The sequence below is a fragment of the Marmota marmota genome, unplaced genomic scaffold (genome assembly GCF_001458135.2).
Source record: "Marmota marmota marmota unplaced genomic scaffold, marMar, whole genome shotgun sequence".
Lineage (NCBI taxonomy): Eukaryota > Metazoa > Chordata > Mammalia > Rodentia > Sciuridae > Marmota > Marmota marmota.
In genome coordinates this window covers 11,396,691-11,415,709 of record NW_025999983.1, presented here as the reverse complement: position 1 = coordinate 11,415,709, position 19,019 = coordinate 11,396,691, and the positions used below count along the sequence as shown (strand labels likewise).

The 19,019-nt window shown below is 44.8% G+C and overlaps 3 protein-coding genes across 14 annotated transcripts in view; 2 read left to right on the top strand and 1 right to left on the bottom strand.

Annotated features, from left to right (window-relative positions):
• Positions 1-2,121, top strand: part of Tiam2 (TIAM Rac1 associated GEF 2) — a 233,630-nt gene extending 231,509 nt beyond the window's left edge. For 9 of the 11 annotated variants that reach the window (XM_048805925.1, XM_048805928.1, XM_048805927.1 and 6 more), the window contains one exon: positions 915-2,066. In XM_048805925.1, the coding sequence (XP_048661882.1) occupies positions 915-1,549 (635 nt within the window). In that variant the 3' untranslated portion in view covers positions 1,550-2,066. Of the gene's footprint in view, positions 1-914 lie in introns of all 11 variants that reach the window. The other 2 variants (XM_048805929.1, XM_048805930.1) reach the window with 1 other exon arrangement.
• Positions 1,790-19,019, bottom strand: part of Tfb1m (transcription factor B1, mitochondrial) — a 47,043-nt gene continuing 29,813 nt past the window's right edge. The window contains exons 6-7 of the mRNA XM_015498659.2: positions 4,084-4,211; positions 1,790-2,437 (exon numbers count right to left, since the gene is read on the bottom strand). Of these exons, the coding sequence (XP_015354145.1) occupies positions 2,194-2,437; positions 4,084-4,211 (372 nt within the window). The 3' untranslated portion in view covers positions 1,790-2,193. The remainder of the gene's footprint in view (positions 2,438-4,083; positions 4,212-19,019) is intronic.
• Positions 12,871-18,250, top strand: Cldn20 (claudin 20). Of its 2 annotated transcripts, none has more exons than XM_048805936.1 (2): positions 12,871-13,329; positions 15,780-17,590. In XM_048805936.1, exon 2 carries the CDS (start codon positions 15,874-15,876, stop codon positions 16,531-16,533), a length of 660 nt encoding a protein of 219 aa, XP_048661893.1. In that variant the 5' UTR covers positions 12,871-13,329; positions 15,780-15,873; the 3' UTR covers positions 16,534-17,590. The 2 variants fall into 2 exon arrangements, 1 of the variants encoding a protein (XP_048661893.1); XR_007348718.1 differs by lacking the exon at positions 12,871-13,329 and adding an exon at positions 18,094-18,250 and having other exon boundaries at positions 15,404-17,272.

Genomic DNA, 19,019 nt, shown 5'->3' with positions numbered 1-19,019 from the left:
GAACACTTTGCCAGCTCCGTTTATCCACGACGTGGTGGGATGGGGTGTGCTCTTGTCATCCATCTCTGGGGAACACTGTCCATGCTCAGGGGAAGCTTCGTTTCCAAGGGACCCAACCTGGCTCCTGCTCCAGCCAGCCTCTGAGGAAGGCATCTGCCTCCAGCCCAAAGCCCACTCTCCCAGGTCCTGATTCACCATCTGTTCTGCTCACTGTGCATCCCCAGGTTCACAACGGCACCAGGCATCTAGGCCCAGTGCTTAAAAATTAAGATCAAGAAACCTAATCTTTTGTTCTACGCAGTTAATAAGCCAGCAGGTGATCACTCTAGGTTCTGCTCTTCAACTTTGTTTGCAAAATTTTAGCATCAGTCTTCAGAACCTTCTGTCTTGCTGTTTCACCTTTTGTTCTTGTTACCACACAGTTTGTAAAACTAAAAACATCTTTTTCAGCTATAGTTCGACCTCTTCAGATTATGTGCTTAATGTCAAAATAAACCCTGGCCACCAGAAAATAATATGCAGCTAATGTCTGGAAACACTTCAACTGCAAGTTCCTTTCCCCATCAACCCAAGAGAACAGAATGAAACACACACAGGGCTCAACATGCAGAATGCAGACTCTCTGAAAGTTGCTTAGAAATTCCAGAGAGGGTTCTTATGAAAGATAAAGAACATATTTCTGCTTTTAATGCTCACTTCCCTGAACTTACAATTTCAAATGAACATAAATAAAAAATTTCTATGCTTGCAGTATTTACACATTTCTGTCTAAATACCAGGTAATAGATTTCAAATGATAGAATAAAGTCTTACATAATTAAGATGTTAAGTCTCATACCTTACGAATCAGAAACTGCCCACTATGTAATCTCTTTGGGTCACAAAGCGAGAGCAATGTTCTTTTCTCGTTGCAGCCTCGTCCAGGTCTTTGAAAGTCCTCAGGACCTCTGCCAGCAGCGATTGGCCCAGTGAGTCCAGCAAGGGTCACTCTCTGGACTCGGACGAGTGCAGCTTGAGCAGCGGCACCCAGAGCAGTGGCTGCCCTGTGGCTGAGAGCAGGCAGGAATGCAAGAGCGCGGCTCCCCGGAGGGACCCCCACGTTGGCCCAGCAGAGTTTCCAGACAGTCTCATCAAAGAGAGCGATATTCTGAGCGACGAAGATGAGGACTGCCACCAGACACTGAACCAGGGCAGCCCTACCAAGGACATCGAAATTCGGTTCCAAAGACTAAGAATCTCTGAGGACCCTGACCCACTCCCAGCTGACCAACAGCCGGGCACCAGGGCTGACGAGGGCCAGAAGGGAGGGGAGCAGCCCAAGCTGGTCCGGGCCCACTTCTGCCCCATTAAACGAAAAGCAAACAGCACCAAGAGGGACAGAGGGACTCTGCTCAAGGCGCAGACTCGTCACCAGTCCCTTGACAGTCAACCCGAAAACGCCAACATTGATCTAAATTCAGTTCTAGAGCGGGAATTCAGTGTCCAGAGCTTAACTTCGGTTGTCAACGAGGAGTGCTTTTACGAAACAGAGAGCCATGGAAAATCATAGTGCAGCTCGATCCAGACGCGGATGACACTGATCCTTGACTTTCAAAATTGGTGAAGTGGAAACTGCAGAAAGACCATTACTGGGTTTTGTGCAGTATATATTTTCCCACAAAAACATTGTAAAGATTTAAGTTATTTTAATTTATTGTGGACCAGAAAACCAGATTAAACTGGTCAGAATCTGTAAATTAGTTTATATCCCTTTTTGAGCAGGTATCAAAATGATTTAGAATCCTTAAAGTAATTAGAATGAAATTTTATTTTAAGTTATGTGGAAAAAGTAAGGTCGGGGAAGTTGTGATTAATAGCTTTAAAGGGGTCCTTTTCCCCCCAGAAGCTTCTGGGCATTTTCTTTGAGCTGTTAGTTTTTGCTTTATTTAAAGCAAATTTAAGTTATTTTAATGTGGTTTAGGGGCACAATGTGCAGAGATTTCATTTTTGTAAGGTTGTAATAGATGCTGTTTATACTAAACTTGTCATATCTATGCAGTATATATTAAAAGAAAGCTGGTACTGTATCTTGATATTTATTTTCTTTACCAAGTTGTACAGTAAAAGGAACATGTCATCTGACCACTGGTATTTTACTGTCATTCTGTGAAGACGGACAAGGACCGAGAAGCCCACCTGCTGGCTGCGAGCCTGCTAGAGTCCACAGCTCTCCCTGTCACTGTCTTTTGTCTGATTTTTGCTTCTACTTTGCTTGAGTTCTTCTCGGAAATTATAAGCAAAGAGCTGTGGGTCTTCGTCACACATTTTTCTGTATATGTCACAGAGGTTCTTAAAGTGCAAAACCGAGAGCTGGGTGGGACGAAGAGTGGGGTCTACGTCTGCCAACTGCAACAACCTTCCTGTGCTCTCCAGGCGCTGAGCTGCAGGGAACAGCATTCTGGGGGAAGGGGAAAAAGCAGAATTTTACTTAAATTCTGGGAATCATCCCATCTCCTACTCTTAAAGATGACAGGGTTCCTGGCAATTGCCACCTTGAGGGAATGACAGAGGCCACTGGAACCTCTTGGATTACAAGAGGTACGACCCACCAGAGGTAGATGCACCCTGCTTTGGAAAGCAGGTGTGTCCAAAATAAAAAAGTTTCCAAAGCTAGCTTGCTACACGTCATATCTGCTCATCTGCATCTTGCAGAAGTATGTTCTGATTTGCCTCAAATTTTGATGAAAATCTTCTGTATTCCTAGGTACCAAAGCTCCAGTTTTGATTCTCTATAATTTGAATTTCCTTCACCCCCAAGAGTGACTGTTTTGCAAAGCTACAACACGGTTGATGGGAAGACAGCACTTCCCCTCTTTAAGATATTTTTGAAGCATCTTTACGGCGTTTCAGAGTACTTTAAATTGCATTTAACCAAATGAAGTCATTATTTTAAAAGAATGAAACAACTGCTTGGGACACTGGGAGGAGGTGTGCCTGGCCCTTGTTTTCTTCTCTCAGACCTCAGTCCACAGAGCTCACCCGAATGGCTTGGGAGGTGTTGAGGCTAGCGAAGGCTTAGTGTCCTCACCAGGAGCTGCAGGCCCCCACACTTTCAGGTGAGGTGACCTCAAAATCCAGCTTCATAGCAGGATGGTCTGATGATGCTCTAACATCTGGGACCACTGTGTGATATGGTGTGACTGAAGGACACCAACATACCAAAGCAGATCACAATATTTGTCCACACCCATAGACAGGACTGTGTACAGAAATGAACGGGGCCTGTCACTTAGCTGAGGGTTGCCTTGGTGACGGTAGGGCCAGCTTTAAGTTCAGACCAACTCAAGGATTTCTAAAAGCAGGATATACTTTGTGATGCTTCCTGGCTATGAATCGGGGTGGTCAGGTACGGCTGTGAGTCCCACCTGGATCAGCAAACAGCAGGCCAAGAGTTAAAATTGCCACCAGAAAAGAGGTTTTGTGAAATTCTGCCTAGCAGAGCCTGAAGTCATTTCACATGACCAGAGAGGGAGCTATGCGAGGAGGTCCTGGAAATGAGAAACGTGTGCCTGTAAAGCCAAGTCCCTTTCAACAGCTGAATGCTGCCCATTAGGTGGAAATCTATAAAATACATTTCTCGGCCTTCTTAGTCTATAAGTGACCCTCAGGATACAGGATATCACTGTGGTCACTGCAGGTCCACTGAGGTATGTGGGCTCTGAACTAGGGCCCAGTGTCCGTTTCCTGTGTGGAGCAGCGAGCAGAGCTGGGCCAAGTGCGCTCACGGGAAGGAGCCTGTCACTTCGTTTTGGCTGCTCAGAAGTTACATCTGCTTCCTAGTTGTCATGTGTCCTTCAAGAAGGGAGATGGCAATGTGGTGCAAAAAGCGTGGAAAAGCCACGGTCTGTCTCTGTCCATCCTGAGAACCCATCACCTCCCTGGGACTGGGTCAGCATCAGGCCTGCAACCGTGCCAGGCCTGCGAGTGGCCTCTGAGGCAAACCAAGGCAGCCACGTTTTGCTCATCGCAGGATTCCAGCTAATGACAGAGTAGGAGTCACGGAACTTTAGGGATTTTAAGGCCAGAGAGGAGGGGCACACTTACCCCAGGCCGTGGTGGCAGTACTTTCTTCGGAACTGAAATGCATTCTGAACGACCTTCTCCACCAGCTTGAATGGCTGCTCTATCTTGGGCCGTATCAGGGGCGTGAAGTGCACCACTCCCACGTCCACCTTGATCATAAACAAGCATGCGTCACTGTGTGGCACGTGTGGCAAAGCACAATTGAGCAATTCATCTTTAAATCCCGGAGTGTGGGCTGCTGAAAACACCGTTTCACAGCCATACCTTTCCACACTCCTCTGGCCTCATAAGAAGCTGTGTTCGATTTGAGAGGACTCAAGTCCCGGTTGGCTCCATCTATTCCATAATACATCCCCTAGATCTGTGCCTGATGACCACTTAATTTAAAAATGAAGCCTTACAATAGCCTTTACAGTCCATTCCAGTCATCATTAAAGTCAGGCAAATAACAGATACCATTAGGATATTTTAGTTGGCTTTGAATGAATAAAAAATAAGCTACAGCAGCAGTTCTCACTTTAAGTCAGGGCCTCAAAACAGTGAAGGCAGATGGTCCCTAAGGACTACTTAGCACCAAACTCCTGGAGAGGGGAAACAGTTAGGACACCATCTACTATGGGTATGGACATGATTAATCAGGTGGACAGAATTCAGGCACACAGTCTGCACAGCCACCTAACTTTCTGGTGGGAACTTTACATGCCCCAGGAGGTACAGGCAGGACTGAAACTGAAATGGAAACCTCCAAAAAATGTCACTGAGATTGTTTAGGCTGCTCCCAGCTGTTGAGATTCTTTAATTATCAGAAAATAAAACTTTTCAGGCATATCTTTTAAGAGATTTATACCCAGCCTTAGTCCAAAAATGGGCTCAGTGGCTCTCGGGGATACATTAAACACAACAAAGGAAAAACACTGAAAGCAGACAAAGGGAAATGAAATCGAAACAGCTCTCGAGGTGTACACAGCCTGACAGAGACTGTGACCCTGGAAATGGAAGTCTCTCTGCAGCCCACCAGGGGACCTGGCTCCAGGAATTGAAACTGCACTCTGAGCATCCCACAGGCCCTCCGAAAGCCGAGAGAGAGAGAGAGAGAGAGAGAGAGAGAGAGAGAGAGAGAGAGAGAGAGAGAGATCTGTATAGATGTANGAGGGAGGGAGGGAGGGAGGGAGCGCGCGCAGCGCGGGCAATGTAAGCTGTGCTGCTGTTTTCTGAATCCCTCAGAGGGCATCTTCTCCCGAGAGTCTCCCTAGAAAAAGGCTGGAACACGGGGCAAGTGCTGTTCTGCTTTGACTTCAGGGTGGAGGAAACATCATGGCCTATGGTGTGATACATCATGCAAACTACATGTTACACACTGGATTTCCACATACTCTGAAATGCCTGTCCTCACCTTTCTTCTTAATTTGGGATATCTGATGTGATACGTGAAAGAAAATGAACATGCTAAGACGTGCTCAGCATGTTTTCTTCAGGTCTAAGGACAGCCCAGCCTTCCCAGCCTTCTAGGGCCACTGCCTCCTGAGAACCACCAACAGAGAGGCTTTACACACCAAAAATGCCTTCCCCAGATGTTTGCCAGCTTCAGACCATTTTAATGAAGATTTCATGGTGGACAGTAGTTATGAGTAATGGCTAAATACAACGTTAAAGGTTCCTAAATTTTGCAAGTTTTTCTAATTGTGCTCTCTGCGTTGCTTCACCAGGTTAAGTTAGCAACGAGTACTTCTGTAGGGCTCTAGAAGGCCAGCACCTTCCTTAAGACTTGAAGAAAACGCACTGAGCATGGTGGTCAGAGGGGAGAGAGACTAAGAAGGTGAGTTAGGGGTCAAGGGAGGAGAATGCTGCCGTCAGCAGAGAAGATGGCTCCCTCTTAGAGCACTTCTGTGGAAGGAAAGAGACATCAACAAATGCAGCGCAGTGGGAGGATCAGCCCAAGGAACACCACGCAAACTACATGTTGAACACTGGATTCCACATACTCTGAAATGCCTGTCCTCACCTTTCTTCTTAATTTGGGATATCTGAGCAGGTTCTATGACATTCTCTAGATTTCTCCCTGCCTTGTCATTCTGTGACCACCACTCCTCCTTTCCTGTCACCATCTGAGCTCCCTGGCATCCCTGTCCCTATCTCTCATTCTGCCAACCTTTATGACTCATTTCCCCAAACCCATCCATCCAATTCTCCCAAATTACACAGTTGATTCCAGCAGCTGTGCATTCACCAGGAATGATCCAACAACCTGCTGGTCTCCAGAGAAAAACATCTTTCAGCAAAATACAGCATAAGATAAAATTTAACCCCTACCCAACCCCAAACCATCAAAGAATTAAAACTCAGGATAAGTTTGCATGATTCTAAGACTCTAGGAGCAAAGGCGCAGATTTGGGGTTGGAGCATGCTCCCTCCCATTCCTTCCTGCACAGAAACCGTCACTTCTGGCTTCTTTGAATTAAAAATTCGGTTTCATCGTTATTTGACTAATTTCATTCTTTTGAGACACAGTTGGTGTTTGCAAATACAGGAAACATCTAGTGTTTGCTTTACTTAAATATTTTAAGATCCTGCAGAAATATAGCAGCACCCATGTAAATGGCAGCAGATTTCCAAAGTTTGAATACAATTCTGACACTCAGTGAGGTTAGCTAACATTTACATTGCAGCTAAAAGAAAAACCTCCTCTTTCAAACGCAGCACTACTTAGTGGGGGCCTCTATAAAACTCAGAGGCAAAAATAACATGGTCAGTAATGCCTGCTGCTTCTAGTGTGGGAGGACCTCTCCTATACACCCTTTTCTCTATCCCTTTCCCAAAGAGACTTGTTGGAATACTCCGTATGACAGAGGCCATTTTCTCCACAAACACAGGAAGGCTGCTGTGTAACTATGGTAACAGATACAAAAATGCTTTTTACTTATAATTGAATGCTTATTTAAAATTACAACCATTATTTTTTCTTCCTTGAGTTTTATAAAAATGAAATCACGATAAAGGCACTAGATGCACTTAACATATTCTAGCTTACTGTGGCCAACTTCTTTCCACAGTCTATCTGCAAAACAAAATGACCTAGTAATATTTCAAATCTAAGGGACTTATAATGGATTTTTCTCTTTGCCTCTCTAACCATCACAATGCCAATGCTGTACCAGGCAGTTTCTCAATGTCAGCAGCCATGACCATAACAGCCTGAAGCACATGCCTCTTTTCTGGGCCAGCATATCTAAGGCATGATTGGTTATCAGCTCAGAGCAGCTACTTTGCATTCAAAAGGGACAAGGGTCAAGAAGCTGTTAAACCTCAAATCTTGGATATTACAACTCAGATCCCTAATCAGTGATATATAAGGGATAATGTGCATCCTGACTCCTGATGATGATGTGCCCAAGAGCTCAATTACACCCTATGAACACACACAGTCCACTGTCTGGAAAAGGGCCGCCATTCCAACACTCCCTATGGTCCTTGTCCCAAACCCAAATTAAGGACAGAATTTCAATTATAAAACCTTAAAACTTTAACAGCAGTCCAGGTATTTCAAACCAACATATTCAACAAAGATAGACTGTCAGTACCCGAACAGCTTTCTTTAAGGTTTATAATTTGTGTTACTGTAACAAGATTAATTTCTGTAGACCATCCCATACTTTTTTTCCTCCTATAGATCTTTGCAACCATTAAAAAGAACAGATTTCAACAGTAACATAGTATTTCCTCTCAGAGCATGAGAGGCTGGGAAGAACCAGGCCTGGAGAAGGACAGTAGGCTTAGACCACAATGACAACACCAAGAATTGCCTGGGGGGAGGACAGTGGAAACTTCTAGAGTGTGGATTCTGTATGTAAACCTATGTGACTTATCCCTGCAGTCCTAGTAACAAATCAGCGCCTCTGTCCAAGAGATGTGAAGATTCATGGAAATGAACACTTCATCCTAAAGAATGCAGAGAAGAACAAAAACTAACAGTTTAGAATTTCAGTTCTATTTAATTAACCTGGAGTTCCTGGATGACCATGTGGAAAACACCTTCCTAAAGCCAAGACTTTTCTCACAGACCTGACCTTGGTGACCAAGGCACTGGGGGCCCTGTGTTAGCTGTCCTGCATGTGCCCCCACTGTGGTCAGCAGGTATGGCAGGAACTGCTTGGCTCCCCTTGGGGCTCCCTGCAGGACACAGTGGACAAGCACCCAGGTCTGGCCCCAGCTCTGCAGATCCAGAAAAACTCCAGCACCTCAGGACTGATCAGTCCTTAAAGATGGTTTCAATGTGAATAAACTCACAAAAGATTAAGAAATGCTGCTGCTATTAACATTAACATTAGTATTGATAATATGGATGTCAATATATGAATTCAAAATGAGCCAAAAACGCTAACAGACCACCTCGAGGTGCCTAGCCAGTACATCCTTCCTGTCAAACTCCCCATAACTGCAAGCTCTGGGGTTATTAAGGTTACATAGTGCTGTGGAATCAGAGCAAGGGCACTAGAGCTGACAGCTGTAATGGCCTGTGTGCCCCTAGGGCTGGGCACTGAGTTCTCTCAGGGGTGTGCTACAGGCAGCCAGACCACCTCCTCTTTTGTTGAAGCTTTTCTTCTTCACATGTTTTCCATATATATATATATATATATACATATATATATATACATATATATATATATATATACATATTTTTTTTTTTTTTTGCAATGCTGGGTTGAACTCCACACCTTACACACGCTAGGCAAGTGCTCCCCACTGAGCTACACCCCGACTTTCACATGGGTTAATGCTGTCCCCTGCTCTTCCTATTTCTAACACGTAAAACATTCTGGGTTTTCTTTCCTTTCTTCTTTTTGGTTTGTTTTGTGTGTTTTAAGGTAGATTGGATCCCATCTTTTACATATTTATCTCACTGGCTGAACTCATAGAATTCTGGTGGGGAGGGAGCTCATTGCCTCCTTTGGTATTACTAGAGTTATAAAAAATAAGAGAAATGATTCAGAATAATTAATTCTCGAATTTGGTAAAATCCAAAGTCCACATGAACTCACCTGAAGACCCTGCAGTGGGGTCAGGGCTGAGATGCTGGGGAGAAGAGAGCAGGCCCTAGGGGGGCAGTCGGAAGTAGGGGGAGGAAGAGGCCAGGGAACAGTGGTACCGGCATGGACGGGCACCTCAGCCCAGTCTCAGATACACCAGTGAGGACGGTTAGAAACACCAGCTTCTCAAATAATGTTCAAAGGAAATATGCTATGGGAAGAGCACAAAAAATGCATATCCACGCCATTTTGAGACTGAAAAAACGAGTTTATCATGCAGCTTCACCATAAAATGCATGGACAATATTCTAACATGAGGTAATGAAGACCCAGAACATGAATTCTTAAGATTCTTCCTCAGGAAGACAGAAAAACGAGTAACAAATGTAAAAATGACAAATAACAGAGCAAACGAAAATGCAGCTGTAGACAGAAGCACACACCTGCAGGACGACCTCAAGGAATCAACACCAACACACCAAGGAACGTTCCTCTTCATTTACAGCAAAGTCCTCACTACTGACAGTGAAGCCACAAACTACCAATTTTAAAAGTTAGTGAAGTTTTCAGATCAGTCTATAACATTATTTTAAAACTAAAATGGCCATAAAGATGGAAGAAAATGGCAGACTGATGTGTTCAGAGCCGATGCTGTTTATTTCCTAAGATTGGTCGGAAGAAAACCATCATTTTAAGATCAAATCAATTACATTAAATTTGTGAGACTAGAATAGGTAAGTAGCTTATCTTTGAATTATTTTCAACATTGCATAGAAAGCTAATAAGAAAAAATGCTATTTTTTAAAAATGTAGAACCCAACTTCCTCTGAGAATTAAGTGGGCAGAACTGGAAAAACACACAATGGGGTGCCATCCCAGATCAAGGGGAACCCCAGGCCTAGAAGATGAGCATGTGGGACAGAGGGCCGCCGACCGAAGACACCGCAGCTGCCCCTAGTGGACCAATGCTGCCTCTGGGGAAAGAGTCACTGTCAATTCATTCACCAAGCTCTGGCAGCCCAGGGACATCCCCAAAGCCAGCATATTGCCAGCCCGTCCCCAGCCCCTCCATAGCTGAGAATGGCCCTTCGATGATTTTGTTTCAAAAATGTAGAATGTCATACAGACTGGAAATAAGATGATGACATGTTTTTTAACAGGCCAAAGATGACCTTGACTGTATCATGCACACTCAGCTGTATTTCCTGAGCTTATGAACAACCTGTTCAGTAGTCCTACTGCCACTGACTTCCATGTCCTTTCTTCCACTACAAGAGCCTCCCAGAGTCCTTGCCTCCGACCTGGGCCTCTTAAACACACTCTCCATAGCTCATCAAAGTGCTTGCATACCACCAGACCCACGAGAGCTAACTCTTCCAGTTTCTAGTGGCATTCAAAGTCCTCATTAGAAGAAATGCCGGCCAAGTGTTTCCCTTTTCCTCAGGGACCCTTAGGCTTCTCTTCTGAGAGATAATACCCTTGTCACCCTCTCACAGGCTGCTCCTGGGATCGGGCGATAGATGGTGAAAGGGAAATGAAAATAAACTGTTAGGTTCTGCACAGAGGCATAGCGTTATTTTCATAAAGTGTTCAGATAATGACTGATGCTTTCAAAAAGAAAAGCCAGTCTGAAGAGCCAGGTTAGCATCACTAGGCAACACATTACGGGGATTGCATACAATTTTTAAAAATAGAAACAGAAATGAAAACATTGTAAAGAAGCAAACAGAGGGACTGCCTGACTCAGGGTGAGAACTAGCATTTTATGTGAAGCGATTTCAGAGTTAATGTGTCTCCATGACCTGCAAAGACTACCCTAGAAAGAAATGGTCAGCAAATGAGAGCTGGACATGTGCTGTCCTCAAAGGAGGAGGGCAGTGCTCTGCTCGCACTATTCTGGGCCTCAATCTCATTCCTGCAACTTATCATTTTTGGGCCTCGGTCAATTACTTCTCTGTATACTGGTTTTCTTATCTGTGAAATACAGACTCCTTTTACCTCAGAGGTTTGAGAACTAGAGTGTCTTAAACAGCACCCAGTATCTAGGTAGTAGTTCATAAAAGACAGGTATTATTATCAGCCAAAGCAAAATAAAGACTTGCAAAATTACTTAAAATTCTAATCTTCTTCAGAAAGGATAAAATTATATTTTAAATCATTCAAGAGTAACCCACAGTCTAATTACTGATAATTCAAAGCAGCTCCTGAATTTTTTCAAACCCCTTCTTGATTCTAGGCCCTGCTCCTGGTGCAGGAGACCTGGCGATAGTCAGGACAGACAGGAGGCCTTGCCCTGGGAGCTTTACAGTGCAGGGGTCCTGAGTGGAGCTCCCCGGCCCCTGGTACTGGCGACTGAACACAGGGATCCACCACTGACCTATAGCCCCAGCTCCTTTGGTTTTGAGACAGGGCCCTGCTAATTGTCCAGGCTGGCCTCAATTTGTGATCCTCCTGCCTCAGTCTCCTGAGCTGCTGGGATGACGGGTGTGTGCCATCACACCTAACTTTTTGCAGAGGGGTCCTAAGCCACAGTAGAGTATTAGAGGGGACCAGAGGCAGAAGGACTCTTGAATTTTAAATTAGAAACAAAACAATTTGTTGACTGACTGACTGACTACTGAGTAGATGCTGCATAAGGAATCAAGGATGACTTCAAGAAGACGTGGGGCCTGCCGAGTGGAGGAAGGACGTGGCACTAACAGATGCAGAGAGACGCGTCTGCCGTCTCTGTATACCTCCAGCAGGGTTGGAGGCCGGTAGTTCAGTTTTGTGCCATAAGAGGTCTGCGGTGTCTATCAGTGAAGTGGATCGGCAGATGGAAGCAGGACTTGGGAATCAAGGGAGAGGGTCAGGCCAGAGACTTACGGGGCCAAAAGATTTACCTAGAGAAGCCTCTGGACTTAGAAGACCTAATTCCACTTCGTGTCCACGTGAGCAGCAGACCCCAGTACCGCTGCCTCACGTTTGCACACACGCCTCCACGCCCGAGCGTCCTCCTCTGGCTCAGGCTGGGAGGCCAGCCCTGGGCTTGCCGTCAGTGACAGTCAGCCCAGGGCTCCGGGGGACCTGGTGGGGCTCTCCTGCCACGGCAGGAACAGCAGCGCCGTGACCGTTAGTGCTGGCAATCAGCCCCCCTTCACCCGGTGCTCACACTCAGAACTGTTCACACCTTTCCAGGAAACAAAATAAGAAAGTCCACATATTAAAACAACACTGCGTTGTTCTACCACTGAGTTCTACCACTGAGCTACAACCCGGCCTGTTGTTTGTTATTTTAAAAGAAACAACTAATGTCTAACATAAAAATTATCTTCTTTCTTACAATGGCTATAAATTTCTACCTTGTAGAATTGAAATTACTAAGAATGCAAAAGGATAGCAGTAAAATATGTTGTTTTAGACATTCACAGTTCAGAGCCTCAACTCTTGCATGGTTTTACTTGACATGTTTCATCACAAAACTTTCCCAAGTCTCTAACTTACAGACACTCCTGTAGCCTTTCTTAGGGGAGGGAATTAAAGAAAATGGGGCACTGCAGAAAACAAACACACCTGATCAGACTGCAGCCAACAGCTGTTGCTGGTTTTTTTGTTTTTAATTAAAAAAATTTTTTTTAAACTTTCTTCTGAGTGGTCATTCTGAAAGTTAGCAGTTTTGTGAATCTTTGTTTCTGACAATAAGCAGCAGATAATACGGCAGTCTCAACTACCATCTGCAAAGCACAATCCAGCTAAAAATACTCCATTAAATACTTTAATTTCTGACGACATAAAATAATAAACTGTTTTTCCAACACAGACAAAAACTCCAAAATAAATTATAACTATGTGACTACGACATAATATTAAAAAGAAAAAGGCCCTTTTTTTGGTGGGTACCCAAATAATTCCTCTTCTGTATGCAGCAACACAAAAGCATTTTAGCTTTCAGGTTCTGACAAACAGTGTTGAAATAACTCCCTCCCTTCCCCGCCTCTCCTTTCTTAATTCTCCCACAGTCCAAAAAATGAGATGGAGAACCTGGTATTTATCTTCCAGCAACATCAGCACATTTCACACGAACTCTCTGATTTCCATGTGGTTCTTTATTTGCTATTTTCAAGTTAACTTGGAGCTTTACGAAAAATACTCACTCTCAGAAACAAGCCTCACATATGTGGTTTCTCTTCATCAGACCTGCCTAGAGCTAATCTGAAGGCAACTGGCAGAGGGGAATTAAACCCCTGAAGGATACCAACCAAAGGTATGGAAAAAGAGAAGTTTCTAGAATGTTTTGAGACTGAAGTACAGATTGTCAGGTATTTAATTTGAATTACAAGCTATGAATCTGTTCTTAAGTATTATTTTTAATATGAATAAATGTTGCTGGAAAACTGACTTTCCATTTTTATGAAACCTACTAGAAACGTTCTTGTAATGAACAGGTCATGAACGGAATATATGTAGGCTGTGTCTGTGTGTGATCAGTGTTCTCTACAGACTGTTTGTACATGCCGCCCTTTTGCTTGTGATTATAGTCACAGTATTTTGCTACCACAGCCACTGCAACAAAGTATGTCTTTATTCTCTACAGGACAGATTTGGGAGCACAGGCCACGGACCCTTTTATGCTTAAAGCCAAAGAGAGGGGAAAAAAATCTCAGCAATACAGTTTAAATGCCAGTAATTGGGAATACAAGGAACAGAATAGTGACCTTTATTTTGGTCACGGTTTGGTTCTAGCTGGTTAGCTCAACACAGATTGATCAATGTGTAAAGGTTATCTGACCCAAGAATGGAAGAAGCAAGTAAGCAGATCTCAGGGACCTCCTCGGCCATTTCACCACTGGAGAAACCCCAGGCTGAACATGGTCTGGGAAAGCAGTAATTTAGCACATTAGCCAGGCTCTGAAATGCTAAAATCCAGACTTGAAAACAGTTATTATAAAACTGCAAACATGTGCTTAGTTTTTCCTCTAGAATGTTAACTTTTGTTCTATTTTGGTCTCAGTTAAGGAGAGAAATTTGGAAAACAGAAAAAAAAAAAAAAAATGAAATGCCTAATAGCAGGCAAATCCTAAACACATGTTTAGAGATAAGTCTGACTTCAGGATTTACAATCCAACTGAAATCCTCTTCTAAAATTACAGGATTAGTATTTGAAGATTATGTACAAAAATACAACAACTCAATCCAGGCCAACTTAACATCTTAGAGAACTGATGTTTATAATCACAGAAAGTCGGGGCTCTCAGTGGGTGGGGCCCAGCACTGACTGCAGACACCTCACAGCCAGACCCAGGCTTCCTGGTGAGTCACATGAGGCCGAGCCACTTGTCCCTTTAGGACCCTATGGAGTCCTTCTGTTTCTGTCCTAGTGGGAAAGGGAACGGGTGAGACAGTTAATGATGGTTTTTGTCCCCAGATATGGCATTTTCCCACTTTCCGTGGGGAACCCCACAAAAGCAGTTTCACAGAAGAACGTCCTGTGGCAAAGGGGAGGAGAGGTGCGGGATGAGGGGCAGGGGAGGTGCCAGGTGGGGAAGACTGCATGGCCTGGGGGGTTTTCTGGCTGAACACCCCAGTGGCATCAAATAATGATGCTCAAGATTACAGCTGAGGTTTCTTTCTGCTCCAAGATTCTACAAAAATAAGTTAAATCAGCTAAGGAAGGTTAGAGGAAAAAGCAAAAAGATCCAAATGTTTTTAAACATTAATGATCACATCATATAAAGTAAATAAAAACACTAAGGTCAATTATAAACCACTGAGTACTTTCTGTGATTCTACTATTCTAAGCCCTTAAAATCTATCAATGTATTTAATCCTTTGACACAGGTACTAGGATTCTCCCCATTTTCCAGAAGAGGATACTGAGGTTCAGAGAAGTGATCTGGGCTGCTTGGATTCAAAAACCCAGGCTGCCTTTGGTGAAGTATCTGTGAATCACAACAGATCCCCTGTAGCATATTATTCAAAATTAATTCTTAAAGACATAAATAATAATAAATAAAAAGCCAGTATTGCACTATTTCAGGAACCTTACATTTCTCTCAAAGACAGTAAGTACAGCCAGATGGATGGTCCCAACTAGAAGGCTCTCACGTTCTCATAAGCAAAACACTGGCTTGCCTGATCCGGTTTCTGGTTCCAGGGACCTGAAGGAGAGCAAGCACCAGCCCAGTAAGGACTGTGCAATGGATGGAAGCCAGAATAAGGGAGCACTGGGCCAGGACCCTGACCCCCCACTGCTTTCCTTTCCACCTTAAATTCTGAAAACTTCTCTAGTATATATTCATAAGTCATGTTAAAGAACTTTATTTCCTTATTATCTATACCATTCTTTTAAAAAGTCCATCATAGCCAACGTCCAAGACCTGGCGACTGTAGAGAGCAGGAATCTGAAGGGCCTGAGCTTCCTCACGGCCCGTGTCTGCACACAGGCATCTTCAGCACACTCTGGGTTCCCAGGAGCAGACAGCTCCTTGCTTCCTGCATGCACTAAGCACGGCCACGACAGCACGCAGCAGCACCGCAGCCTTGCTGGCCTGCGGCGAGCATCCCTTCTGGCTGCAGCTCCTGGTCCACCGGGGTGGGCGCTCGCGCGGGGCATGCGGTGCCACGCCACTCGGACACCTCTGGCTCCTGCTCCAAAGGGAAGCTTCTTGTTCACTGACTCTTTCTTCCCCTCACCCTGCCTGTCTTCTTTCCCAGCTCTGGGTCTCTGGTTCTCCACTGCCCAATTCTGACACAGCACCATCAGAACTAAGCATCGGCTCTCCAGGGGGACAGACACAGGAGCGACATCATGGCCTCGGCAGGCCTCCAGCTCCTGGCTTTCATCCTGGCCCTATCTGGGGTCTCTGGAGTGCTCACGGCCACTCTGCTGCCCAACTGGAAGGTGAAGGTGGACGCGGGCACCACCATCGTGACGGCCATCGTGCAGCTGCAGGGGCTGTGGATGGACTGCACGTGGTACAGCACAGGGATGTTCAGCTGCACCCTGAAGCACTCCCTCCTGTCCCTCCCCACCCACGTGCAGGCCGCCAGGGCCACGATGGTCCTGGCCTGTGTTCTGTCTGCCTTCGGGATCTGTACTTCCACTGTAGGAATGAAATGCACGCACTTAGGAAGGGACAGAGAGACCAAGAGCCACGCGGCCTTTGCTGGAGGGGTCTGCCTTGTGTCTGCAGGGGTCTCTGGTTTGATACCAACGGTGTGGTACACGAAGAACATCATAGCCAACTTCCGGGATCTGGCGGTTCCCGAGGGCAACAAACACGAACCTGGAGGGGCTCTCTACATTGGATTCATTTCAGCGGTGCTGCTCTTTATTTCTGGCATTATTTTCTGCACTTCTTATATAAAAAAGAACCCTGAAGCGTGGCCCTCCCCGCCCAGGCAGGAGCCCTCCTCTCCCACACAGCCGGAGAACAATCCAGCCTACAGCCTGAAGGACTATGTGTAGAGAGCTGTGCCGCACACTCGCAGCAAGGCTTCTGGCGCCTGCTAGGACTGCACTGTAGACACAAAAACATCAGACCCGTGCTTACCTTTCTCTACCTAAAAACTACAAGTACTTTAAAGTGCCAACTAACTAGCACACACAATTATATCTGTCTCAAGATTTCTTTATATTTTTTTAATCATTGTTTTCATATTTAAGGGTTTATAATTAGAATCGATTCTGACTGCATTAAGTAAGGCAATTAACCGACAGTGTGTTTTTTTTTAAAGATGACTTACTGACACCTCTTCTAAACTGGATTCTACAAAAGAACTTAACTCACAGCTCTAACAAGCACCTTCCACGGTGTTAAGACTACCTCCTTGGGCAATGCTTGAGGAACCTGCTTGTTTTAAAGCCCCAGGGGTGAAGGGGCCTCTGGGAAGAAGAGCTGCCCAAACCGCACAGGGCCAGCCTGCCCTCCGCTCTGGTTTTCTCCTACGGAGCCACCCCCAGGCACCGGGTCTGAGCACAGCACAGCACCGCAGGCGAGCAGGATGAAGGGAACCGGCAAGCACTGCCACAGCGGAGACGCACCGGCCCCGGGCTGATGGAGCAGTAAGCCCAAGTCAAGTGATAGTCTGTCTTAAAATGCTGAGGAACTCTCTTCTGCTTCTAGCAAAAGGATCCTCAGATTAAGTTCATTTTTCCTACAACAACTGAGACTCACTGCCCCATTTAATCTACTACCATTTGAACGGTAAGTTATTCCAGGTTGTCATTTTTCCTTCAAATTTGATTCAAGTTAACAAAAGTTCTCTTATAAATGTGCAGTTTCCATTAGTTAATGGATGTGAAAAAAATTGAAACACGAAGACTGCTTTTAAAATACGGGTTAAATTAGTTTATGATATGTAATTTAAAACTTTTAATAAGAGAATATCAACTGGATTTTCCATAGCTGCAAGGACAGCACTGCATGCTGTCACTTCTAATAATTCAGTTGTTAATCTATGCTACTAATTGTTCATAATACAATGGGAAAAATAAAAAAATGACTTTCTTTGTATACTGATAACTCAGCAAGTGGGAAGACGTTTTATGTCAATAAATAATTTTCATGTGTGCATGCAGAAATAGAGACTAAAATACTTTACACCTGTTCTACTTGGAACATCATCATTTTCCTCTGCAAAGGAGATTCCATTAGCTATTAATGGAACAGCAAAAATGAAAAGGTACTATTCATAAGAACTAAGAAGGGAATCATTTCAGCAAAAGTTCAAATGATTGTTTAAAATACGTCTTTTTTGGAACCCCCCCGACACAATCAGTTGGTGTGTGGTACTAACAAGGTCTGTATTCGAGTGGTCAAAATGTTATTTCCTAAACAAAACAAAATGTCATATTAAAAAGAACTGACCAAAAAACACGTTCTAAGACTGCACTGCCACCTATATGAGTGTCTCGCCTTGCTTAACGTGTCTGTGTTGATACAGTCTACACAGCCTATTAGAGTCCACTTCATGTATATTGATGTTCTTCTGTACCTGCTTCAAAGATGACCTTTATTCCCGTCAGGAATGTTTCTCCCCACCTGTGCCTTGGCATGATTCAGACTCTCAGAGAGATGGCACTTCAGACAAGATGAAGGCCAGATTCCTGTGCACTGCAAGTGGCCATGAGGAAGGATGACGCCACAGCCATCCCCAGCTGGGCTGCGTTCTTCCCTCTGCCCAGGACCCACTGGCTCACAGTGATCTTCACCCTGCCTCCATCTCTGCCCTCAGAAATTGTCGTTTAAACGAGTTATGAGTTTATACAACAGCGTCTCCAACCAGAATGGGAGTCGAGGTACTGTTTCCACATCTGTGTCTTCAGTGAAGTGCCACTCCCAGTGCCACATGCCAGTCCTGTCCTACATCTCTGCATACACTGGCTGGTTTGCCTCCTAACACTATCAGCTTACAGGAACTGAGGCTGGAAGAGCTTAGGTCAGTTACCTGACCTGCCCAAGGCCACCAGCTGATAAAAAGGGACATGGACTCAGCCCAAGGGACCAGACTGCAGAGTTAAATGCCTGGGTGTGAACCCTAAAAGCTACACAGTGCCCCCACCCGAGTCTCAGTCTCCTGTGAAAGTGGGGACGGAGACAGCCCCTGCACACAGAGCTGGCTGAGCACAGATACAGTACAGCGAACGCCGCCCTACAGGTCTCACTCTAACAGCGGATTTCAGTGGGGCAAATTCAGACAGTGCCTGGAAACATTCTGGGCTCTCACAACTGAGGTGCTGCTACTGGACTCCAGTGGGAAGAGACCAGGGAGGCCACCAAATAGCCTACAGTGCAGAGGACAAACCCTGTGACACAGAATCATCTAGCTCCAAATGCAGGCAGTTCTGAGGTTGAAAAACTTTGGTCTAATATATTGAATACATTTAAATATGTGTTTTTTCTTTGACTAAAAAGTTACCAAAATAAAAGGTAAAATGGTGAAAACACCCCC

Bases quoted from the DNA above. Each gene is read 5' to 3' on its own strand.
- Cldn20 (XM_048805936.1), top strand. From the start codon at position 15,874: ATGGCCTCGGCAGGCCTCCAGCTCCTGGCTTTCATCCTGGCCCTATCT.